The sequence below is a fragment of the Tachysurus vachellii genome, chromosome 14 (assembly GCF_030014155.1).
Source record: "Tachysurus vachellii isolate PV-2020 chromosome 14, HZAU_Pvac_v1, whole genome shotgun sequence".
Lineage (NCBI taxonomy): Eukaryota > Metazoa > Chordata > Actinopteri > Siluriformes > Bagridae > Tachysurus > Tachysurus vachellii.
The window spans coordinates 22948129-22971746 of record NC_083473.1 but is presented as its reverse complement, the minus strand read 5'-3'; the positions used below and the strand labels follow the sequence as shown (position 1 = coordinate 22971746).

General features: G+C 40.3%; 1 protein-coding gene across 5 annotated transcripts in view; it reads right to left on the bottom strand.

The window, feature by feature from the left end:
* Nucleotides 1-410: 410 nt before the first annotated feature.
* Nucleotides 411-23618, bottom strand: part of cntn1a (contactin 1a) — an 80475-nt gene continuing 57267 nt past the window's right edge. For all 5 annotated transcript variants that reach the window (XM_060886709.1, XM_060886711.1, XM_060886712.1 and 2 more), the window contains exons 13-24: nt 21211-21338; nt 20719-20891; nt 19063-19195; nt 13319-13480; nt 10740-10889; nt 10364-10434; nt 9999-10242; nt 7112-7215; nt 6722-6905; nt 5136-5254; nt 4839-4992; nt 411-2778 (exon numbers count right to left, since the gene is read on the bottom strand). In XM_060886709.1, coding sequence (XP_060742692.1) covers nt 2702-2778; nt 4839-4992; nt 5136-5254; nt 6722-6905; nt 7112-7215; nt 9999-10242; nt 10364-10434; nt 10740-10889; nt 13319-13480; nt 19063-19195; nt 20719-20891; nt 21211-21338 — 1699 coding nt within the window. In that variant the 3' untranslated portion in view covers nt 411-2701. The remainder of the gene's footprint in view (nt 2779-4838; nt 4993-5135; nt 5255-6721; nt 6906-7111; nt 7216-9998; nt 10243-10363; nt 10435-10739; nt 10890-13318; nt 13481-19062; nt 19196-20718; nt 20892-21210; nt 21339-23618) is intronic.

Genomic DNA, 23618 nt, shown 5'->3' with positions numbered 1-23618 from the left:
GAACTAAGGACAAGGTCAGAAACTCCACACAGACTGTATCTGGAGTTCAGGATCTAATCAGGGATCCAGGAGCTGTGAGGTGCAGCACTACGCTGTATAAAATTCAAAACTAATACAATTTAAAATACAAGTTTCTTGCGATTATTATTTTGCATTAGAACATTTTATTATATATTATAGATATATTTTATTTCTGGCTATTTTATTTTATTTCCTTTGAAGCAATCAGATATCGAAATCATTTGCAATATTGCATGAAATGAAAAAAAAACAACACCAACGTCGACTACTGCAACGATATTACACAAGTTAGACACCTTGGAATTTATTCACGATCATATCGTTATTTATATCGATTATGATGATTAAATCTTAAAACTTCAATGACACCAAATTCAATAAGACTCATGTTGGGTTTGTCTTTATAAACTTTAATTGATAAGACTGGCTTCAGTGAAGCAGATCATGACTCACGGGTTACAGTTCATCTACACAACCTGTCCTTCAGCCTGAACACACTTTTTTATTGAGTGACAGATCAGAGGCAGATCAGAAGAAGCTGAGATACACCAGTCACCTTCGTCGCAAATGAGTATGGCGTTCTAATGCAACTGGAACGAACCGTTCGATTCCAGATCATGCTTCTGAGGACGTACCGTAGCGCTTCAAATAATCACTGATTGCAATAATTAAGTTAAAGGCTTTCATGCATTTGGCTTTTTTTTTTTCTTTTTTCTACATCGATGACGCTGCTGCCTGAATAAACAGGGAAAGAGAAAGCACTTTGTGGTGGTCACTGAATGTTACAAAAAAAGATGAATCACACACAGTCCATCCAATATGAAGGGTCAACATCCGTTATACTGTAGGCTCCATACAAAATAAAATTAAAACAAGAAATGACATAAAATTAGCTTCGGGACGTTTAAAAAAAAAAGATATCCTGTTCTTACAGAAGTACAAAGGGTCTATTTGTGGTGATATGTTATGAGCACTGAATGTATTTTCTTCTCAGATGGACATGAAACGATACGTTTTTAGCCGAAGGATCTTCCAAACAAGCGACAAATCTTCGCACGAATAAAATTAATAACGAATAAACGCAGTTATGACGGACAGGTCGGGATTTCTCTAACGGTTTATACAGTACGCGAAAAGACGACGAGTTACTAAAGCATTTAGCGATAAATCGTTCGCACGTCCGACGGCGTCGGCGTCGTACGGATCGTACGACAGACAAAATAATGTTTTAAATGTTTCAGCAAGCTTCAGTTCAGAATGAAATGCATTTTTTATGTGAAATTAATAGCATTAAGCCTTTTTAACAGGTCTGAACCTTTCCCCTCGGCCATACAACCGTTACCGTGAACGTGATACCAAAAAAATAAAGGAAAAGTAAAGGGGAAAAAAAAAATACATTTTTAAAGTCGTTTGCTTTTTTTTTTTAACCCACAACGAACCCCTTTTCTAAATGACAAAGAATTCCAAGATACAGTCAAAACAAAATGTTTTCTTCATGCTGCGGCGCCTTTTGGTCGGAGCAAAACTACTGTACGAGTGTTGACCAGAGATTAATTTACCGATTCATCAGCCTTGACCCAGAGGCGCTGTGAGACGATGGCAGATGCAGTGGATTTTCATGCCACGGTTCACTCACAAACACATGTACACACACACACACACACACACACACACACACACACTTATTCAAACATCCCGATACTCATCTGGTTTGGGTTTAAAACCATGGTTTAGATATATATCCTACACGTACAGTTCACATACAAACACAATTACTCCTCAGTACAGAATTTCAGCAATTTAAGATATATATTTACATTTTTTTCTTAAAACCCCCAACGTTCCTCGTTCAGTCCACGGAGGCTATAAAGCGAACATCTCTCTTACTTCCCGAACGTTCGTTTTCCGTCATTTAAGGGCTTTGAAATGATATATTTAAAGTAAAATAATCGTTCTATTAATGATATGTTAACATGACCAAAGAAATACTGAAATATATATTAAGAAAGCTTATAAATTATTGCATATACAGTACAGATACTAGCTTAAAATAAATTGCTATATTTTCTATTCTGCGTAAATTTGTTTAGTTCGTGTTGAGTAGCAGAGGAGTTCGCTTTGACCGTATCCGTCAAGAAAAGCTCCGAAATGCTCAGAAATGAAAAAAAGAAAAAAGAAAGAAAGGAATTCCACTGATTTGCAAACTAACTATCAGACGCTCTTATAGCCGATCTCTCGTCACGCGTCACTTGCGGGTACAGAGCGCACTGCGGAAACAAAGGGGATTCTTGGTGCTACAGTAAGAGCCGCCAATTCAATTGAAATGAAATCTGAAACAGCTTTTGGATGTTTGTGCTGTAAATTGTGAAATACAGATGTTACTCTACCCACAAGCAGCCACGAGCAGGGTAAGAGATATTATAAGGCATACTGAACAAGAGAGAACTCTTCTCTGACGCTGCTTCGTGGTTAAGTCGATACTGAATAAGACGATCCTTTACATCCTCGTCCTTTCTAGAGTTCTGTATTGTCTTTTCTTCTGACATACATAGCTCAGTCCAGGTTGGGAATATTCATTGTTGAGCATAGGAGTTTGTAGAATAAAAGTCCTCTAAGGCGTCATCCAGTGAGAGTCCTCTTCACCGTGTGGAGTGAAGGCAGAGGAGAGACGGCGCTACATTCAGAGAGTCAGGCTGAGCAACGCCACCAGCAGAAGGACACACAGGCTTAGGGATGGTGCTGCCAGGACCCCTCCGGCTATACACAAAAACACACACACACACACACACACACACCAGTTAGAAAAACTAATAAGACAAAATAAACAGAAAAATTAAAACCAGATTATATCTATTATATCTATTCTATCTAATATGGTCAAAATTATACTAATGGAAGCACACAATTCTATAGAATATGTCATACACTGGAGCATTACAATTTCTCTTCACTGGAACAAATGCCCCTTTTCCACCGAGGCAGTTTGAGTGCAGGTTCGGAGCCTAATTTAGAACCAGTTCTTTCTTTTTTCGACAGCCAAAGCACCGGCTCTGAACCAGGAAAAGTGGTTCTTACTGTAAGTAAGACATCTCGTTGTTGGTCTAGACTTAAGAACCGCTTGCGTGGGCGGGGCTGTGGGCGGGGCTACTGTTAGCGCATTTGATAATGTACCTTAAGTATACTAATGTTTAATACACTTTTACTTTACCGCGATATGATACATTATCAGCACACATGATAGTAGGTAGCTACATGCTAAGGCGAACCTTTTTCTGTGTTCTGTGTTTTCTGCATTAACAGTAAAGCAACATCCGCCATTTTTGTGTTTGTGTTGTGTTTGTGTTTGCCGCTGCTGCGCTAACGTTGCTGTGTAACGTGACACGTATACAGTGATGTCAGACTCGGCTCTGTGACGGCTCTCTAACCGATGGAAAGGAAAACCGGTTCTTAGGAGGTTCGCCAGTGGAACCAACTTTGAACCAGCACCAGCGCTAGCTCTGAACCAGCACCTGGTTCTTTCCGGTGGAAAAAGGGCATAAGAGGCCAAACCTTTCCAGCATGACAATACCCCTGTGCACAAAGCACAGAGATCCACGAACACATGGTGTATCACGGTTATAGTGAAAAAACTCGAGTGTCCTGCACGGAGCCCTGACTCTGACTCAACCCCACTGAACACCTTTGTGATGAACTGGAACAACGAGTGAACCCCAGACCTCCTCACTCTTACTGTCTGATCTCACTGATTCTCTTGTAGATGAATGAACACAAATACACACAGTCACGCTCCAACATCTAGTGGAAAGCCTTCACAGAAGAGTGCTAGTGAATGGAGGAAATAAATCGGATACCAAATAGACACAAAGAGCTGTGAGATGTGATGGTTAGATCTCCAGGGGATGTGGTAACACTTTCATATCGTCACTGTCGGGCGGAAAACTCGTATGTCCAAATTTGGTCAATTTCATATTTTTTCACATATCGATGCTATTGGTCAGTCCCCACGTGGGTCTGTTATTTTTACAAGTTATTAACCAATCTAAAGTCTTGAAAATAGCTTGAGCGCAAATCTCATAACTCCATTGGACACTTCAACTGTCCACCTCTTCCTCACTCCGTGGGAGAGCTTCACGGCATATTTCTCCTCAAGAAGAGTCGCAACGAATCAACACGTCTTCTGAGGTAAATGTCTTCAGAACACTGGGCTCAAAGAGAAAAAAAATCTTGACCCCCGCTAGTTCTGGTGCTCGTCTCGTTCAAACATATTAAAAGCTATTTCCCAAACAAATACTACACTTCAAACCTCAAAGAGATAAAGGAAAGGATCCCAATTGTTATGAAAGTAGCATAATGTCCTGTATTCACCCGAGGAATATCTACCTTTAAAGAAAAACACACCGTGTTATTATATAAACCGCAGCACTTGACGGTAGAGTTCGACTTGTGAAATTACATCTTACGGAAGTTCTTTGTGAGAGTCATCCATCATTACAGGGTTGTCTTTCTCTCACAGTCATGTACTGTATCTCCCCATTCAGCTCACTGTAGCAGCAGCTGTTCAGCCCCAAAGGTTCATGACACTGACAAATCACAGCGCGTAAACCTCAGTATGGACTCGTCCTACTTGAAATGGTCACATGAGACTAAGCATTAAATTTATTCTGCCTCACACTGAACTGGTCTATAACGAATTCATGCCGTTTCGACTTATTATCAGCGCTGCGTAAACAAATGTGAGCTAACACGTTCTATGCTAATTAACATAACATGGTAGGCGAAGATACATTAATGAAGGTCTGATGTGATAGAAAGCTTACCTGAGATGCGTACTTGAGCCACAGCTCCATCTCCTCCCTTGCTCTGTGCTCTCACCTCCACCAGGTAATCACCTTTGTGAATGGGCAGGTCTATGGACTCCTTATTTGTAGTGTACAGTGTCCCGGTGCTCAGACCTTCCTGTCTATACAGGACCTTCAAAATAAAAACAGACAAATACACTGCAGTATTCAGGTACAGCTATAAGTCATGTGACATTCACATACATTTTTGAGACAAATTCAGTTATTAACAAAACACAGCTTGGGACAGACTAGACCCAGTCAAATGGTCTATACCTTATAGCTCTCTACAGCGGACTCATTGGAAAAAGCCTCCACACGCTGCCAGGCAACATTGACTAAAGTTCCAATGGAGTTCACCCTTGTGCCGATTATTTTTGGTGGCCGACTTGGAGCTGAAAAAGAAAGCCAAAGTCAAATGTACCGTATATGTCGTGTGGATAAGGGCATTGCTAGGGTTGGGTTTAGCCCACTGAAACTATGACTCACGTAAAAATGTCAAAATAACTCATAATTAATGTCATTATGACATAAACCGTCATTTTATTGATAAAGGTTATTCAATTTCATCAGAACTAAAAAAAAACCTACATTCAAATGGAACAGTTGCATAATTATTACCTCACTAACTCTTCCAACGAATGTTCAATAGCCGTGTACTAACAACAGTGCCACCTGCTGACCGGAATAAGTTCTGTTCTGTTTAACAGCTCGACACATAAGTTATAAAACTGTGTATAGCTGAAAAAACATGAAAAATAAGCGCAGACGAGTGAATGTGAATTCTGGTCCAAAAGGTTCCACCGTATTCTTAGTACATTTAAACATGACTGTCTGGTTCGGGAACTGCACCCATCTCGGATCGCAAGACCCTGCAGCGGATAGGTGAGGACAGCGGAGAAGATCATTGGAGTCTCTCTTCCCTCTATCATGGACACTTACACCACACGCTGCATCCACAAAGCTAACAGCATTGTGGACGACCCCACACACCCCTCACACACACTCTTCACCCTCCTGCCGTCTGGAAAAAGGTACCGAAGCATTTGGGCCCTCACGACCAGACTGTGTAACAGTTTCTTATACACTATCTCAGGGACCTGCTGCTACGAAACTGTTTGTATTGTCCTGCACTGTCTTGTCTGTCTTGTCCTGCACTGTCTTGTCTGTCTTGTCCTGCACTGTCTTGTTTGTAATGTCCTGCACTGTCTTGTCTGTCTTGTCCTGCACTTTCTTGTTTGTATTGTCCTGCACTGTCTTGTCTGTCTTGTCCTGCACTGTCTTGTCTGTCTTGTCCTGCACTGTCTTGTCTGTCTTGTCCTGCACTGTCTTGTTTGTATTGTCCTGCACTGTCTTGTCTGTCTTGTCCTGCACTGTCTTGTTTGTATTGTCCTGCACTGTCGTCTGTCTTGTCCTGCACTGTCTTGTTTGTAATGTCCTGCACTGTCTTGTCCTGTACTGTCTTGTTTGTATTGTCCTGCATTGTCTTGTCTGTCTTGTCCTGCACTGTCTTGTTTGTATTGTCCTGCACTGTCTCGTCTGTCTTGTCCTGCACTGTCTTGTTTGTATTGTCCTGCACTGTCTTGTCTGTTTTGTCCTGCACTGTCTTGTACTGTCTTGTTTGTATTGTCCTGAACTGTCTTGTCTGTCTTGTCCTGCACTGTATTGTTTGTATTGTCCTGCACTGTCTTGTCTGTCTTGTCCTGCACTGTCTTGTCTGTCTTGTCCTGCACTGTCTTGTCCTGCACTGTTTGCACCAGGTTGCATAGTTGCACTTTTTTTAAAGACTAGGCTACAAAACATGGGAATATTTCTAGAATGGTTCAATCTTTGGTTGTGCGAAATGTCAGCGTGATCCTTACGTGCTTTCTTCGTATAGATCTCGTATCTCTGGCTCGCGGGTCCATAACCTGCACCGTTGAAAGCACGCACTTCTATCACATAATGAGTGTTCGGCTTCATGTTGTCCAGACGTGTCTGATTCTCTCTGCTGGAGATGCGTTGTGCTGATGCCTCATTCTCCAAGGATTTCCTCCAGTACCTCACCTGTCACACATTAAACAAGCCTCATGTTAATATGTTACTGTAATATCCTAACATTGTTTTCCCTCCTACTGTATAACACGTCATTCCAACACCACGTCACTAATTACCACAGCTGTAATTATAACTAACACACAACTGAAGCTGCGTGAAGGGGCGAATCATCGCTCAGTGTAAAGTCAGTGTGCCTGCAGGATCGTCAGACTAACCTGATAGCCCTCAACTGTCTGCTGCATGAGTGGACGCCACCACACGACGGCCTCCGTCGCTGACAAGGTTCTGGCCTCTATAATGGTGGGAGCTGCTGAGGGGGCTGAGAACATACGGTGTGTTAGACCGACACATCAATTATAATAAGAGCATCCAAACACTGGATAAACTGAATATTTAAACCAATTATCTGCAATTATTACAACCCCAAGCCTTGTGTTTCTGCATTTCAGATACATCTACAGCAAGTGGAAATAAAACATCGATCTATCATATAACATCATTTTATAACTGAATGCTTTTTTTTTAATTATATTATCCGAAGCATCTCTGGTGGAAAAAAAAAAACTGAAATGTTTACATGAATTTCAGAATTTCTTAGTTTTAAGTTTAATTAAAATGAAGTTTAATGGCAGCCAATGTTATACACGTCTGTGTAAAACCTGACAATCTGTCTTACATCAAAATCCACCATAATGTCGTCTCAACACAGAAAGTAGACAACTCCGTAAAAATAAATGAATCAACCCTGAATTGATATTGTATATTGGCTTCACTGCAGCTTCTTACTTAAAGGTGGGGTCTCCGTTGTTTGAGAAATGCTTCAGAAAACTGCGTCAGGACGCCAAACAAAACAAAAACAAAATAAACGTGTAGCCAATGAGCAGAAAGGGGCGTGTCTTGTCAATATGGGCGGAGAGAGTGTTCAGTGCGCATGTGTGACATTAGTAGAAAGCGGCTTTAACATTGACATGGAGGATAAAAACAAAGAAAGAAAGAGAAGAAAGGTTTACGATAAGGTAAGAAGTAGGACGTGTAAATATAGGATCAGCTTTCCAGCGCTGGAGAGAACTGAAGGAGCAGGAAGGCCTGCGATGGGACGCCGAGGCGCTTTTTTCCTTCTCGATAGGTGAGTAACGTTGGTTTTGCTTTGTTACACAGAACTAATATATGCCTTTGTCCTTTACATGATTATGCTTGTGTGTCATTTTTGCTTGTTTGTTTATCTACAATCGTATTGTTCTTCACTTCAGCTATGATAAAGACACGTTTCTTTCCATTAGTTGCCTGGGTTACGTATGTATGTATGGGGCGGAGCTATCGATACAGGGGTGGAACCCATTTGGGCTAGGGGCGTGTTTGTTTTGGTGATTTCAAATGTCAACATTGGCTTTCAAACAACGGAGACCCCACCTTTAACACTATAAATGTTTGACATCTGCAGCCAAAAAGTCAAACGTATACACACTAGTGAGGAACAGTTTCTTATGACAGCACGTCTCCGTCTTATTCGTCCCTATTAACAAACAAACAATGCACAAAAATCAGTTTGATTAAAACAATGCCTCAGGTTTCTATTTTCAACAAATCCTTTCAACTTTATAAAAGTAGAACGGTCGTGTCGTGTAGTTTTGCTTGGACATTCAGGAAAACGCGGCTTGAATGCAGCAGAGATGTCGCTACACGGAATGTTTCATGATTTCATCCGAATTTGTTTCTCCGAAATTATACGAAAGGATGTTGCTTGGACTACTGATCAGAAGGTTGTGAGTTCAAATCCCAGGTCCACCAAGCAGCCACTGTTGCTCAGTTGAATAAAATAAGATTCAGATGTCACTCGTGGTCCTTGTAATTGGCGGGTTTGACATTTTGACCTTTCAGTCCACCACCTGTTGGCTGTTAATAGCGTACCATGTTGGTACACTACAGTAGGAACTCAAAGTGTTCCCATACTGTAGGTCACCAGACCTTCCAGGAATCATCCAGTTCCTTCTTGGGGCTGACTGTTGCCTCTGATGATTTTCCTGAGCTGGCATGATGGTACACTAACCGGTTAATCTGACGGCCATCTTATGTTTTTCAAATCCCTGGAGCTTGTACCGACTTTCAGAGAATTGAGGATAGACTTGATTAAGAAGTTAAATATTTATTCCAACTCGTGCAATATAAGTAGCATGTTACGACAGACAACCTTCCTAAATACGAAGTCCGTTGTATCGAACGAATCAGATCGAGAGACTCGTCTCGAACACAGTAATACAGTCGTATGCAAAAGTTTAGGCACCCCTGACCATTTCCATGATGTTCATTTATAAATATTTGGGTGTTTTGGTTCAGCAAATTCATTTTGATCCATCAAATAACTGAAGGACGCTAAAGTAATATTTCAGTAGTGAAAGGTTTATTGGATTAACAGAATATGCGCAATATGCATCAAAACAAAATTAGACAGGTGCATAAATTTGGGCACCCTTGCCATTGTGTTGATTTGAATACCTGTAACTACTTAGCACTGATTAATTGGGACACACAATTGGTTTGGTGGGGGGCACGGTGGCTTAGTGGTTAGCACGTTCGCCTCACACCTCCAGGGTCGGGGTTCGATTCCCGCCTCCACCTTGTGTGTGTGGAGTTTGCATGTTCTCCCCGTGCCTCGGGGGTTTCCTCCGGGTACTCCGGCTTCCTCCCCTGGTCCAAAGACATGCATGGTAGGTTGATTGGCATCTCTGGAAAATTGTCCCTAGTGTGTGATTGCGTGAGTGAATGAGAGTGTGTGTGTGTGTGTGTGCCCTGCGATGGGTTGGCACTCCGTTCAGGGTGTATCCTGCCTTGATGCCCGATGACGCCTGAGATAGGCACAGGCTCCCCGTGACCCGAGGTAGTTCGGATAAGCGGTAGAAGATGAATGAATGAATTGGTTTGGTGGCTCCTTAAGACTTGAATTTCATAAACAGGTGCATCTAATCATGAGAAAAGGTATTTAAGGTGGCCGATTGCAAGTTGTTGTTCTCTTTGACTCTCCACTGTGTACTGTATATACATCTATAATACACACAGAAGAATATATTAAATAAGTGGTAAATAAAATCTGCCTCTGATACTCACCATCCTGGGCAGAGTAAACCACAGCAGGGAGACTGTAGGGTCCCTCTCCCATATTGTTGAAGGCCTTTACTTTTACATCAAACTTTGTGGCTGGGGGAATAGAGGGGTCTTTGTAGACGTAGCGACTGGCACGAGGGTCGGAAACGGTCACTCTGTGCCAATGATCGTTCTCTGTGCCATCGTTAGGCTTAAATGTGATAATGTAGCCAAAATTATTTCCATAGTAGTATTGTGGCTGAACAGGCTGAGAACAGACAGAACAGAAAACAGTCATAAACGCTGAAAAAAAAAAACTGGGTCAAATATCCACTAGTGACAAATATGTAATGATGTGTAATGACATTCACATAAAAAAAATAAAATACCGTCCATGTGATGGTGAGCTCTCTACCCGTTCCACCACCTCCTCCTACATCTGATGGAGCCACCACAGGAGCTACAATAAGATAAGAATATGAGACAAACTCTTATTATTAGGTGTTAATAGTTATTACTGAGTAAGTTAAGAGCTTTAACAGTAATACTACCAAGAAGAGAGCCTAACATCTAAAGCAAGTGAAATATATATATATATATACAGTGAAAAGGGACTTGATTAAATCCCCAGAATTCCTCTACAATATCTGATGTAAATTCAGAGTTGAAAATTTTTCATTTGTCTCAATAATTCAGCATATCTACATTCAGCATATCTACATAAGTTAAACAAGTAAACAGTGATGAAATCCTTTAGAGACATACGTGCTTCCAGTGTGGTGGTTTTGCTTGATGGTTCACTCGGTTCTCCGATACCCAGAGTGTTTGTAGCAATGACTCGAAACTCATATTCAGTCCAAGGAAGCAGATCGACGACTGTGACCCTTTCTGCGTTTCCTTCCACATTGCGAGGAGCTGAAAGAGAAACCCATCACAGCCACTGGTCACTTTACGCTGTTTAAATTTTACATGCTACTGTATATTCAGGATAATTAAATGCCCCCTGGTGTTCCGGCGGCAGGATCCCGCCCTCTCATCGCCAGGTTCGAATCCCGAGCCCGGATAAAAAATAAGAGGGTTGCGTCAAGAAGGACGAAACCTGTGCCAAATCTAATGTGTGAACATTTTTTTTAAATTAAAAAATTAAAAAATAAAAAATATACAGTATAATGTTATAAAATTCAAACTCCTGAAATTTATTAAAATCCATCTTTTTATTTATTTATTATTATTTTTTTTACAATTTAATATTTTCAAAGACGCATTAAATATAAATGATATGGAAGTAAAACCCATGAGTCTGTGAAGGTTCTCAGTCATACAGGTACGGTTATCTGGAAGTTGAGTCATGACAACTGCACTTCTTCTAGTTCTAGTTAGATCAAAACTCATTGTTCCATTAAAGAGGCTCTCCAGGGAGGGGAGGATCCTTGACCCTAGAGGATAACATTTGTGGAATCCTGCCAACTTCCCTCAGACCGAAGAAGCTGCTCGGATGAGTAGCGATCTAACTAGAAAGAAGTCCAGTTGATATGACATCCAGATATAAAATCCATATCAAAATATATCCAACACCTGATCAGTCACATCCACATCCAATGCAACTGTGTTAATACTTTTAAACCTTGTGTTCTGTCCATTAACTGCTATCACTTACATTATAATAAATAAATAAATGTCCTCAAAAAACAATGATGGGGTTTTTTTTGGTAAGTAAATTAATTACATCATTATATATCGTCGCTGTCAGGCGGAATCCTCATATCTCCAAAACCGTTACTTTTCAGAAATTAAAAAAATGCCGTACCTTATCTGCAGCACACAGGGTTTAGTCCGCGTTGCAGTGGATTGTCTTGTGCTAAATTCCTGTCCTCAGACGAGCACCAGAACTAGCAGGGGTCAAGATTTTTTTTTCCTTGAGCCCAGTGTTTTGAAGACATTTACCTCAGAAGACGTGTTGATTCGTTGCGACTCTTCTTGAGGAGAAATATGCCGTGAAGCTCTCACACGGAGTGAGGAAGAGGTGGACAGTTGAAGTGTCCAATGGAGTTATGAGATTTGCGCTCAAGCTATTTTCAAGACTTTAGATTGGTTAATAACTTGTAAAAATAACAGACCCACGTGGGGACTGACCAATAGCATCGATATGTTAAAAAAAATGTAACTGACCAAATTTGGACATACGAGGTTTCTGCCTGACAGCGACGATATGCATAAATATACTTGTGATCTTTCACCATTTAAGACAAATCAAAGTAGACAAGGCAACAATGCAGCATCATAAATAGCATTAAATAACATTATTGCATTATTTGGATAAAGAAACTGTTATAATTTCTTTTAAAACTGATTTGTAACAGGATGATTTTGATGTTAAGTGATATTTAAATTTCAATGCAATTTATTTGTACAGCACTTTTAACAATTAACGTTGTCTCAAAGCAGCTTTACAAAAATATAGAAGCAGAATAAAAAAAATTTTTTTTAATTTAAAATAAAGTCACTGTTTATCTCTAATAAACAAGCCTGAGGTGACGGTGGTGAGGAAAAACTCCCTGAGAAACCTTGAGAGGATCCAGATTTAGAAGTGAACCTCATCCTCATTTAGGTGACACTGGACAAGAAATGATGTCAATGTAAATGACGTCCTTTCTACAACAGTCTATAATCGAGTGGAATTGTGGAACCGAGAGCTCCTGAGGAACCGACAGGTCAGAGGCATTTCTGAAGTCATTACAGACTTAACATTAATTCCTTCTGGCTGAAGTCTTCAAACGTTCACTGATGAAGACTTGAGCACTAAGCTGTAGATACGAATCCTGGAACGCTGTACTGTATGTACCTGTGGTATAGCATCACAAATCATCCCGGTCTGTATTTCACACTATAAGCGCTGTACTTTAGGTAAAACTTTTATATTGCTACAGCTGTAATTCAATATGAATGACAAAATTAGGAATTAAAAGAAAGTGAACTGATTGTTTTTTATAATGGTAACATTTGTTATTGTGTCCTGATTGTCGTGGAAGTCGTGGCCTAATGGTTAGAGAGTTTGAATCCTAACCCTAAGGTTGTGGGTTTGAGTCTCGGGCCGGCAACACCACGACCGAGGTGCCCTTGAGCAAGGCACCGAACCCCCCCAACTGCTCGCCGGGCGCCGCAGCGTAAATGGCTGCCCACTGCTCCGGGTGTGTGTTCACGGTGTGTGTGTGTGTGTTCACTGCTGTGTGTGTGCACTTTGGATGGGTTAAATGCAGGGAACGAATTCTGAGTCTGGGTCACCGTACTTAGCCGTATGTCACGTCACTAATTGACTAATTGTAAGGACTTGTTGCAGTACTCACAGGTTACGGCATCTTTCCATTCCTCGTCAGTTGTGGTCTCTCTGTATTGGATGATGTATTTGGATATGGGGCTGTGATTATTTGTTCCATGACTCCAGAGAAGCTTCACAGACCTTACCCCAATCTCCTCCACACGCACTCCTCCCGGAGCTCCCGGAGGCCCTGGCGGGGCAAGAACAGACTCTGCTCAGCACAATACACATCTTCTGTCTTCCAAGCTGCATCTGTGTTTCGATTAGTCCACACTTGTGTATCTAACTCTAGACAGTGTCTCTAAACCATGGGCGTCGGAAGCAAATAAAAAGTGGGTGGGTCCAATATTATTGGTCTTAAAAAGTGGGTGGGTCCAATATTATTGGTCTTAAAAAGTGGGTGGGTCCAAAATTATTGGTCTTAAAAAGTCGGTGGGTCCAAAATTATTGGTCTTAAAAAGTGGGTGGGTCCAAAATTATTGGTCTTAAAAAGTGGGTGGGTCCAAAATTATTGGTCTTAAAAAGTGGGTGGGTGCAATATTATTGGTCTTAAAAAGTGGGTGGGTGCAATATTATTGGACTTAAAAAGTAGGTGGGTCCAATATTATTGGACTTAAAAAGTGGGTGGGTTCAAAATTATTGGTCTTAAAAAGTAGGTGGGTCCAATATTATTGGACTTAAAAAGTAGGTGGGTCCAATATTATTGGACTTAAAAAGTGGGTGGGTCCAAAATTATTGGTCTTAAAAAGTGGGTGGGTCCAATATTATTGGTCTTAAAAAGTGGGTGGGTCCAGTATTATTGGTCTTAAAAAGTGGATGGGTCCAATATTATTGGTCTTAAAAAGTGGGTGGGTCCAATATTATTGGTCTTAAAAAGTGGGTGGGTCCAATATTATTGGTCTTAAAAAGTGGGTGGGTCCAATATTATTGGTCTTAAAAAGTGGGTGGGTGGGTCCAATATTATTGGTCTTAAAAAGTGGGTGGGTCCAAAATTATTGGTCTTAAAAAGTGGGTGGGTCCAATATTATTGGTCTTAAAAAGTGGGTAGGTCCAATAATATTGGACTTAAAAAGTGGGTGGGTCCAAAATTATTGGTCTTAAAAAGTGGATGGGTCCAATATTATTGGTCTTAAAAAGTGGGTGGGTCCAATATTATTGGTCTTAAAAAGTGGGTGGGTCCAGTATTATTGGTCTTAAAAAGTGGATGGGTCCAATATTATTGGTCTTAAAAAGTGGGTGGGTCCAATATTATTTTTTCTTAAAAAGTGGGTGGGTCCAATATTATTGGTCTTAAAAAGTGGGTGGGTCCAATATTATTGGTCTTAAAAAGTAGGTGGGTCCAATATTATTGGTCTTAAAAAGTGGGTGGGTCCAATATTATTGGTCTTAAAAAGTGGGTGGGTGGGTCCAATATTATTGGTCTTAAAAAGTGGATGGGTCCAAAATTATTGGTCTTAAAAAGTGGGTGGGTCCAAAATTATTGGTCTTAAAAAGTGGGTGGGATCCAATATTATTGGTCTTAAAAAGTGGGTGGGTCCAATATTATTGGTCTTAAAAAGTGGGTGGGTCCAATATTATAGGTCTTAAAAAGTGGGTGGGTCCAAAATTATTGGTCTTAAAAAGTGGGTGGGTCCTGTCCCACCCACATATAATGGTTCCGACACCCATGCTCTAAACCTTAAGTGTAAAATGTTAAATAATGAGGAGCTGGAAACTTAAAATACATTTCATCCACATTACACATATACAATGCATCATTTTATATAGAAATCCAAAACGTGGAACATTTCTGTGTATAATTTTTTTTGACACACTTTCACCCAAGTGAGAAAAAGAGAAACGTCTGAATGTGATAGACTGTAGATGTGTGCAAAAAAAAAAACATATGAACAATAAAAGCAGCACTTGTTAAAATTAAGTGCCTTAATAAATAGAACACATGATATAAGCTTTATTTTTATTTAAATACATAAATCAATGTATTTAAATGTAATTGTTCCTCTTTTCCGCAGTTTTCGAGCGACGAATGATGATGTCTGAGTCATCGCAAATTAGACGATGACAGAAAAAGGCGATATCTTTTATTGATGCATGTTTTTCGGAATGATTAACAAAAGAATAACAAGATAAAAATATTCACCAAGAGTAATATGTTTCCAAGTACAAATGAAAAGCTGTGACGTGTTCGTTAATCTCTGCTGAATTGTTTTCCCGGTAAATCAAATTGTCCAGCAGTTTCCTCCTTCTTCCTAATCGATAAAAGTTTCTGGCAGAACATTTCGTTATATCTGACCGACCCTCACACCAAATAATCACACGCTGTTCTGAGCATCTGACCTGGGTTTTGTAAGATTGTAAAAGAGATTAAAAATTAAGAAAGGAAGTAGATGACAAATTCGGAAAACAGGCTCCTCTATCTGATTCCGAAGCCTCCCCTGATTACGTTGCCTTTAGTGGAGCTGATCTAGCAAACAGCTCCAACCTCAAGACGTTATGGTCGCTGGCACACTACTGAGGCTTGTCTCATTAGCGCTTGTTAACATCTGTGGAAATTTACTGCTTGGCAACTTCAAATGTGTGACTGCGTAACGGCTTGAACCACGAATAGAATACAGAGAAGAGCAGGAACCGACTCTAACACCGTCGTTCATAGACGCCAATGATAATTCCGGACAGACGCCACAGGTGGTGGGGATCGAACCCGGATCTCTGGCATTGGCTCGATCGCCTCCAGTAGCAAATCAGACCCACTTGCAGGATTCAGTGTGTGCACTGCTTTATTAACATAACGAAAACTCACAACTTACATTAAACATGACAGAAACAAAACATAAAACCGGGATGTAACGACTAGCGCACAACAACAATGACTCACGATCACAAAGACAATAAGATAAGGTAATAAGGTATATCTAAAGCAGTACATCAAGGTAAACAAGAAACAGGTGAGATGGCGGGAAAACAGGATAGGAAAGGGCATGGCACAGAGCACATGAAACAATAACAAGGCGGGTGATGCCCTCTGGTGGTCTGGCAAGGAACTACCAATCAAATGTGTTAATTCAACAATGCAACGTTATAAATGGCATCAAATGACAATATAGCATTGATTTATTTTTTAGAAAAGAATGCTAAATTTTATTTTAAACCAATTTGTAATATTTAACATGCAACAACTACAAATGCTTTCTTGTGACATTGCGATCTACGTCTGGACGTCCAGTATATCGTCGTATATTATCGTTGGATTCCACGCTGTAACCATTAAAAAGACAGAAGCATTCTCTTTGCCCTCTGACTTTTCACCTGTTCAGTCACCTACCAATAACTATTCACCACTCAACTCTATCAACAGCTACAACAGCTATCAACTAGTTGAGGTGCAAACTAGCAGAAGCCAAACCAAGCCAGTTTTCCAAATTGCTGGATCATTCCGTGTCACAATGCAGGCTAACAAGCTCTAAGGAAAAAATTTCGCATGCATGAGCTCACAGATGCCTGTGATGGACTACATAGTGTCACTGTAATTGACAGTAGAGAGAAACACCATTCCTCCTTCCCAGACAACTTGCTACTGTAGCTCGTCTCCTGGGATTCAAACCTGCGATTTCTCGAGCTTTACATTTCATGATAAAATGACTTATTGTACCTGAGGCTTGTGTGTGTGTGTATTTGTGTGTTTGTGTTTGTGTGTGCATGTGTGTGTGTTTGTGTGAGTGTGTGTGTTTTTGTGTGTGTGTATGTAAGCAAGTGTGTGTGTGCGTATGTGTGTGTGTGTGCATGTTTGTTTGTGTATGTGTGTAAGTGTGTGCGTGTGTGTGTGTGTGTGTGTGTGTGTGTGTGTGTGTGTGTGTGTGTGTGTATGAGTGTGTGTGTATGTGTGTGTGTTTGTGTGGATGTGTGTATGTAAGCAAGTGTGTGTGTGCGTATGTGTGTGTGCGTGTGTGTCTGTGTGTGTGTGTCTGTGTGTTTGTGTGTGTGTGTGTTTGTGTGGGTGTGTGTGTTTGTGTGGGTGTGTGTGTATGTAAGCAAGTGTGTGTGTGCGTATGTGTGTGTGTTTGTGCGTGTTTGTGTGTGTGTGTGTGTGTACTACAAGACTCTTCTCTGTACTGGCACAAGGTGGTGGAACGAACTTCCCCTAGAGGTCCGGACAGCTGAGTCACTGGATATTTTCCACCGGCGGTTGAAGACCTACTTATTCAGGAAACACTTCAACTAGAACTTCTTTACTATCTTTTGCATTTAAAAAAAAAAAAAAAAAACCCTTTCACACTTTTTCATTGTAACTTTGAACAAATGTTTTAAACTCATGGTATCTTAAGTATGTAACTTAGTGATCCAGCATTAATGTATTCAATGTTAGAGATTTAAGCACTTACAGTATGTACGTCGCTCTGGATAAGAGAGTGTCACATGCTGTAAATGTAAATGTAACTGTGTGTGTGTGTGAGTGTTTGTATGTGTGTGTGTGTGCGTGTGTTTGTGTGTGTGTGTGTTTGTGTGTGCGTGTGTTTTTGTGTGTGTGAGTGTTTGTGTGTGTGTGTTTGTGTTTGTGTGTGTGTGTGTTTTTGTGTGTGTGAGTGTTTCTGTGTGTGTGTTTGTGTGTGTTTGTGTGTGCGTGTGTTTTTGTGTGTGTGAATGTTTGTGTGTGTGTGTGTGTGTGTGTGTGAGTGTTTGTATGTGTGTGTGTATGTATGTGTGTGTGTGTTTTTGTGTGTGTGAGTGTTTCTGTGTGTGTGTTTGTGTGTGCGTGTGTTTTTGTGTGTGTGAGTGTTTGTATGTGTGTGTGTGTGTGTTGAGTGTTTGTGTGTGTTTGTGTGAGTGTTTGTATGTGTGTGTGTATTGTATGTGTGTTTGTGTGTGTATGTGTGTGAGTATGTGTATGTATGTGTGTGTGAGTGTTTGTATGTGTGTGTACAGTATGTGTGTGTGAGTGTGTGTATGTCTGTGTGTGTGTGTATTTTTAGTGGTCGTATTTGGTCTCCGGTCTTACAGACCTGTACCGAGTCAAACCAGCTCCCGTTGCTTCCAGTCATTTTATTTACACCTCATTATTCACCTCCTCTTGCAGCCCTGCAGCCAGTCACTGAGGTGAGACAGGAACATTGTGTTACTGCATCCCACAGTACAGTAGACACAACGTCAGCACAAAGGGACAGAGTTATTTACAACTCAACACTACTCTCTACTCTAACTTTTAATTCCAGGACATAAAGCAAATTAGTCTATTAACACAAACCTACTGCTGCTAGACCTTTACGCTTTGGTCTACAACAAAGACATCCATCATGTCTCCTCCGTTCCGGCACCTAGGTGATGGTCCACACTTCCTGTGGCTGTCTTCAGACAAAGATTAAAGACCCTCCTCCTCACCGAACACCTAAATCAGCACTTTATTATTTAAAAATTTTGTCTTTCTGATTTTTCATTCCTGCCCAAAAGGCTTTTACACTTTTGCATTTTATCCTTGAGCAGCATGTTTTTTTTTTCCGCTCTGCATAAGGACGCCTGCCCGACGCTGTGAGTGTAAACATATGTAGAAACACAGCTCAGTAGTCTGTAGCCTTTGGGGCACCTCTAAAATCAACAGACTAGGAACTTAAATATACTTAAGTGAAGCGGGGATTTAGACTTAGTCTGCCTGCAAGTCCTTGTGTTTTCTATCACAGCCAAATCTTGTACAGGATAATACAATTCCACACGCAAGGCACAGAGTGTATGTGAAATCTAAGTGTGTGTGTGTGTTTGTGTGTGTGTGTGTGTGTGTTGTACCTCTTACTACCAGGTCAGCAGAGCCAGTGACGTTGTCCACAGGTGTCTGTACCATGCAGGTGTAGAGGCCTGCGTGCTTCAGCTGAGTGTTCTTAATCAGCAGCTCACAGCTGGAAATACCTGCCTGACCATCCTACACACACACACACACACACACACACACGCTGGGCTTATTATCCTGGGATAAACATTCATGCATTTTATTAATACTAAACATACGTATGAATGTAATTCTAATCTTATATATACTGTAAGCAAAAGAAACCTACTTATACCCTCAACCCCACCCCTCTCACACACACACACACACTCATACATACACACCTGCACACACTCACACATACACACACATGTACACACACACACATACACACACACACATACATTCACTCACACGCTCACACACACATACGCACACACACAAACACACACATACACACACACACACACACACTTATACGCACACACATACACACACACTCACACAGACACATACACACACACACAAATACACTCACACACACTCACTCACGTACACACACACACCCACACTCACACACAGACACACACGTGTGTGTATGTTTGTGAGTGTGTGCATGTATGTATGTATGAGTGGGTGTGTGTGTGTGTGTGTGTGTGTGTGTGAGGGGTGGGGTTGAGGGTATAAGTAGGTTTCTTTTACTCTCACACACACTCACAGTCACTCACACAAAGACACACACAGACACACACGTACACACACACTCACACACAGTCACTCGCACAAAGACACACACAGACACACGTACACACACACTCACACACACAGTTACTCACACAAAGACACACACAGACACACGTACACACACACTCACACACACAGTCACTCGCACAAAGACACACAGGTACACACAATCTCTCTCACACACACATACAGTACACACATATACACACTCACACACTCACTCACACACAGACACTCACACACTCACACACACAGTCACTCGCACAAAGACACACACATGTGTGTGAGTGTGTGCATGTATGTATGTATGAGTGTGTGTGTGTGTGTGAGAGGGGTGGGGTTGAGGGTATAAGTAGGTTTCTTTTACTGTCACACACACTCACACACACTCACACACACTCACACAAAGACACACACAGACACACACATACACACACACACTCACACACACAGTCACTCGCACAAAGACACACAGGTACACACACTCTCTCTCACACATACACACACACACATATACACACTCACACACTGACACACACACTGCACCCCTGTCTGTTTTCTATCTAATCTCCTTTATTTTTTGGGTCTGGATGTTTGATCCCTTACAGAAAGCTGCTCCTGTCACACGCAGGTGAGATTTTTATACTTTGAGTCTATTCCTATTGAATTTACCGCTCAAACCCAGTAATGGCTTTTTATTAATAACAGTTCAAGTCAATGTAATTTAGTGACCCTGAGAACACGCAGTACAAAACTACACTAATCGTTGCCATAAATAATAATAAGCACTGAGTTTGTGAACGGTTTACAAAAGTGAGACTAGGAAACAGCCAGAAAAGACAAAATAATGTTGGTGCAAATCAAACCTAAATATCTAAATGACTTCAAACCCTGCTGTTGTTGCTATTAATCTGTCGGCTTCGTTCTCTCACAATAGTGTGCTGGTAGTCGACCGCTTCCTTGTCGAAGTCAATGACATGGCCGTTAAGCGACCAGACGAAGGTGATGTCGAGGCTCGGGTCGTGTGACGCTGCGCACTGCATCCTTGTGTTTTCACCAACGCTCACATCAGTGTTAGAGGGAGCCAGCGTGATCTTAGTGGCATCTAGAAAAAGAACAGCACAAGAAGAACTAACGATGGAAAACAAAGAATTAAAGCCTTAAAATAATCCCGTCATTTTGTTCTAAAATTTCAAAATATACAGTAAGCAAAGAAGCAACAAGGCCTGTCAACAGCTGCGACCAGCAGGGGGCAGAGCAGAGTTACAGCTCAATCAGCATCTTGGGTGTCGACCAAGCAGCTTGAATCTCTACACATCATCTCAAACAGTCCAACAGACTTCTGTGTTCATCACTGGATAAATGACTGGAAATTAAAAAAATTCTATAATTGATATGACTTACCTAGAGGTAAGGTCTCTTACCTGCGACCGAGAGAGATCCGGTGCTGTTGGCTTTGCCTCTGTCGTTCTCAGCAAAGCATGTGTACCTCCCTTCATCTGACTTGGTAACATTGTGGATCTCCAGACTCCCGTCCTCCCAAATGAAAATCCTGACACCGTTACATTGGGTTTTCAGTTTGTTAAATACACAATTCTATATTAAATTCTGATTTGTACGGAAGCGTATTGCATTCACTTGAGGAAAAAAAATCTACTCTGTTTTTCTGAATTAACAAGTTAATTATCTCAGAATTATGAGATAATTTTTCATGAATAAAAAGTTTTTTGCTCTGTTTTTCTGAATTAACGACTTAATTATCTCAAAATTATGAGATAATTTTTTCTTGAAATAAAATGTATTTGCTCTGTTTTTCTGAATTATTGAGTTAATTATCTCAGAATTATGAGATCATTTTTCATTAAAAAAAAAAGAATTAATTGTTCTGTTTTTCTGAATTAATGAGATCCCTAAAAATCCTGCCAGGAGCTCTATTTTAGGTGGATTGCATGGGAGTAAACATTTCCCGCCTTTCAAGTTTAATCCGGTTTTATTTTACTTTGGGTTTGAGACATTGGGAGATACTGCGGTCTTTAAGTAATATAAATGGTATTGTTATTAGTGCGTCAACTTTGCGCAGACACCTCAAGACTTTGCGCCTGTTCAGACGAAAAGAACATTCTGATCTGCTTGACGTTGCTGTGTTTCTCCAGGATCAGTTGAACCGATATGGTCTGCTTCACGGATATATCATAATTTTGAGATAATTAGGTCGTTAATTCAGAAAAACAGAGCAAAAAAATTTTCATTCATGAAAAATGATCTCATAATTCTGAGATAATTAACTCGTTAATTCAGAAAAACAGAGCAGATTTTTTTTCCTCAAGTGAATGCAATACGCTTCCGTAGATTTGAAACGGATTTAATATATAATAGATTCAGTTCTACACAATCGATTTCCAAAATAAACCAAATATCAAACCGTATCCTTTTTTTTCTCCAAGATGCCGATTTGTGTGCAATGTTATTTAAAGATTTTTTTTTTATATATAGAGAATAGCATAAAGATGTATTTTGAGACAGAATGATGCAGTGCTTTGAGTTTGTGTGACCCTGTGTCCATGTGGTCCAATAGTTTAATTCAGAAATCTGCCCCTGACTGGGATCGATCACTGAACAGAGTATGAGTTTAATTTCCAGGTTTGCCTATTTATGTTTATGGTCATGGAAGGAAGCAGCATCACAAATATTTGAGGGAAAACTCAAATCTGTCGATTTGTTCTCCACCTCATCGTCTATTTTTTTATTTAATTATTTCATTATTTCATTGTAAATTGAATATCTAAAATACATTTATAAATATATAATAAATAAATACATAAAATAATAAATACATAAAATTAAATAAATAAATAAATAAATAAATAAATAAATAAAGTAAAATAAAATTAAATTAAATTAAATTAAAAAATTTACGTTTTGAAACTCGTAACTTAGCATACTGTTCATTATTATCGAGTGTAATTGCACTGTTTGAACAGCAGAGGGCTCAATCTGCGCATCAAACACACGTTATATTTTGCGTGACCAATGGCTCTGGATCACAACAAATCACGTGTTATAGAACACATGGTTACACAACCACAGAATAAATATTAAAACGTGTTTATTATTAGCTTTATAAGAAAGATTTTATATAATACACTTTAACAAGGCAACAATAACAACTGTTTATTGATCTCGAAGACATTCTGTGCTCTCTGAAGGGTCCAATGTCCTGGATGATGTTCACTTTATTCTTTTCAGCATATTTGCAGGAGGTTGTGTTTTTTAATTTATTTATTTTATTTATTTTATTTATTTATTTGATTTATTTATTTTTATATTATTTATTTATTAAAATTTTTATTTTATGTTATTTATTTATTTATTTATTTGTTTTATATTATATTATTTATTTATTTCTATATTATTTCATTCATTCATTCATCTTCTACCGCTTATCCGAACTACCTCGGGTCACGGGGAGCCTGTGCCTATCTCAGGCGTCATCGGGCATCAAGGCAGGATACACCCTGGAGTACCAATACAGGACTACAGGAGTACCAACCCATCGCAGGGCACACACACACACACACTCTCATTCACTCACACAATCACACACTACGGACAATTTTTCAGAGATGCCAATCAACCTACCATGCATGTCTTTGGACCGGGGGAGGAAACCGGAGTACCCGGAGGAAACCCCCGAGGCACGGGGAGAACATGCGAACTCCACACACAGGGCGGAGACGGGAATCGAACTCCCAACCCTGGAGGTGTGAGGCGAACGTGCTAACCACTAAGCCACCGTGCCCCCCCACCGGTTTCATTTCTTTTTTAAATAATA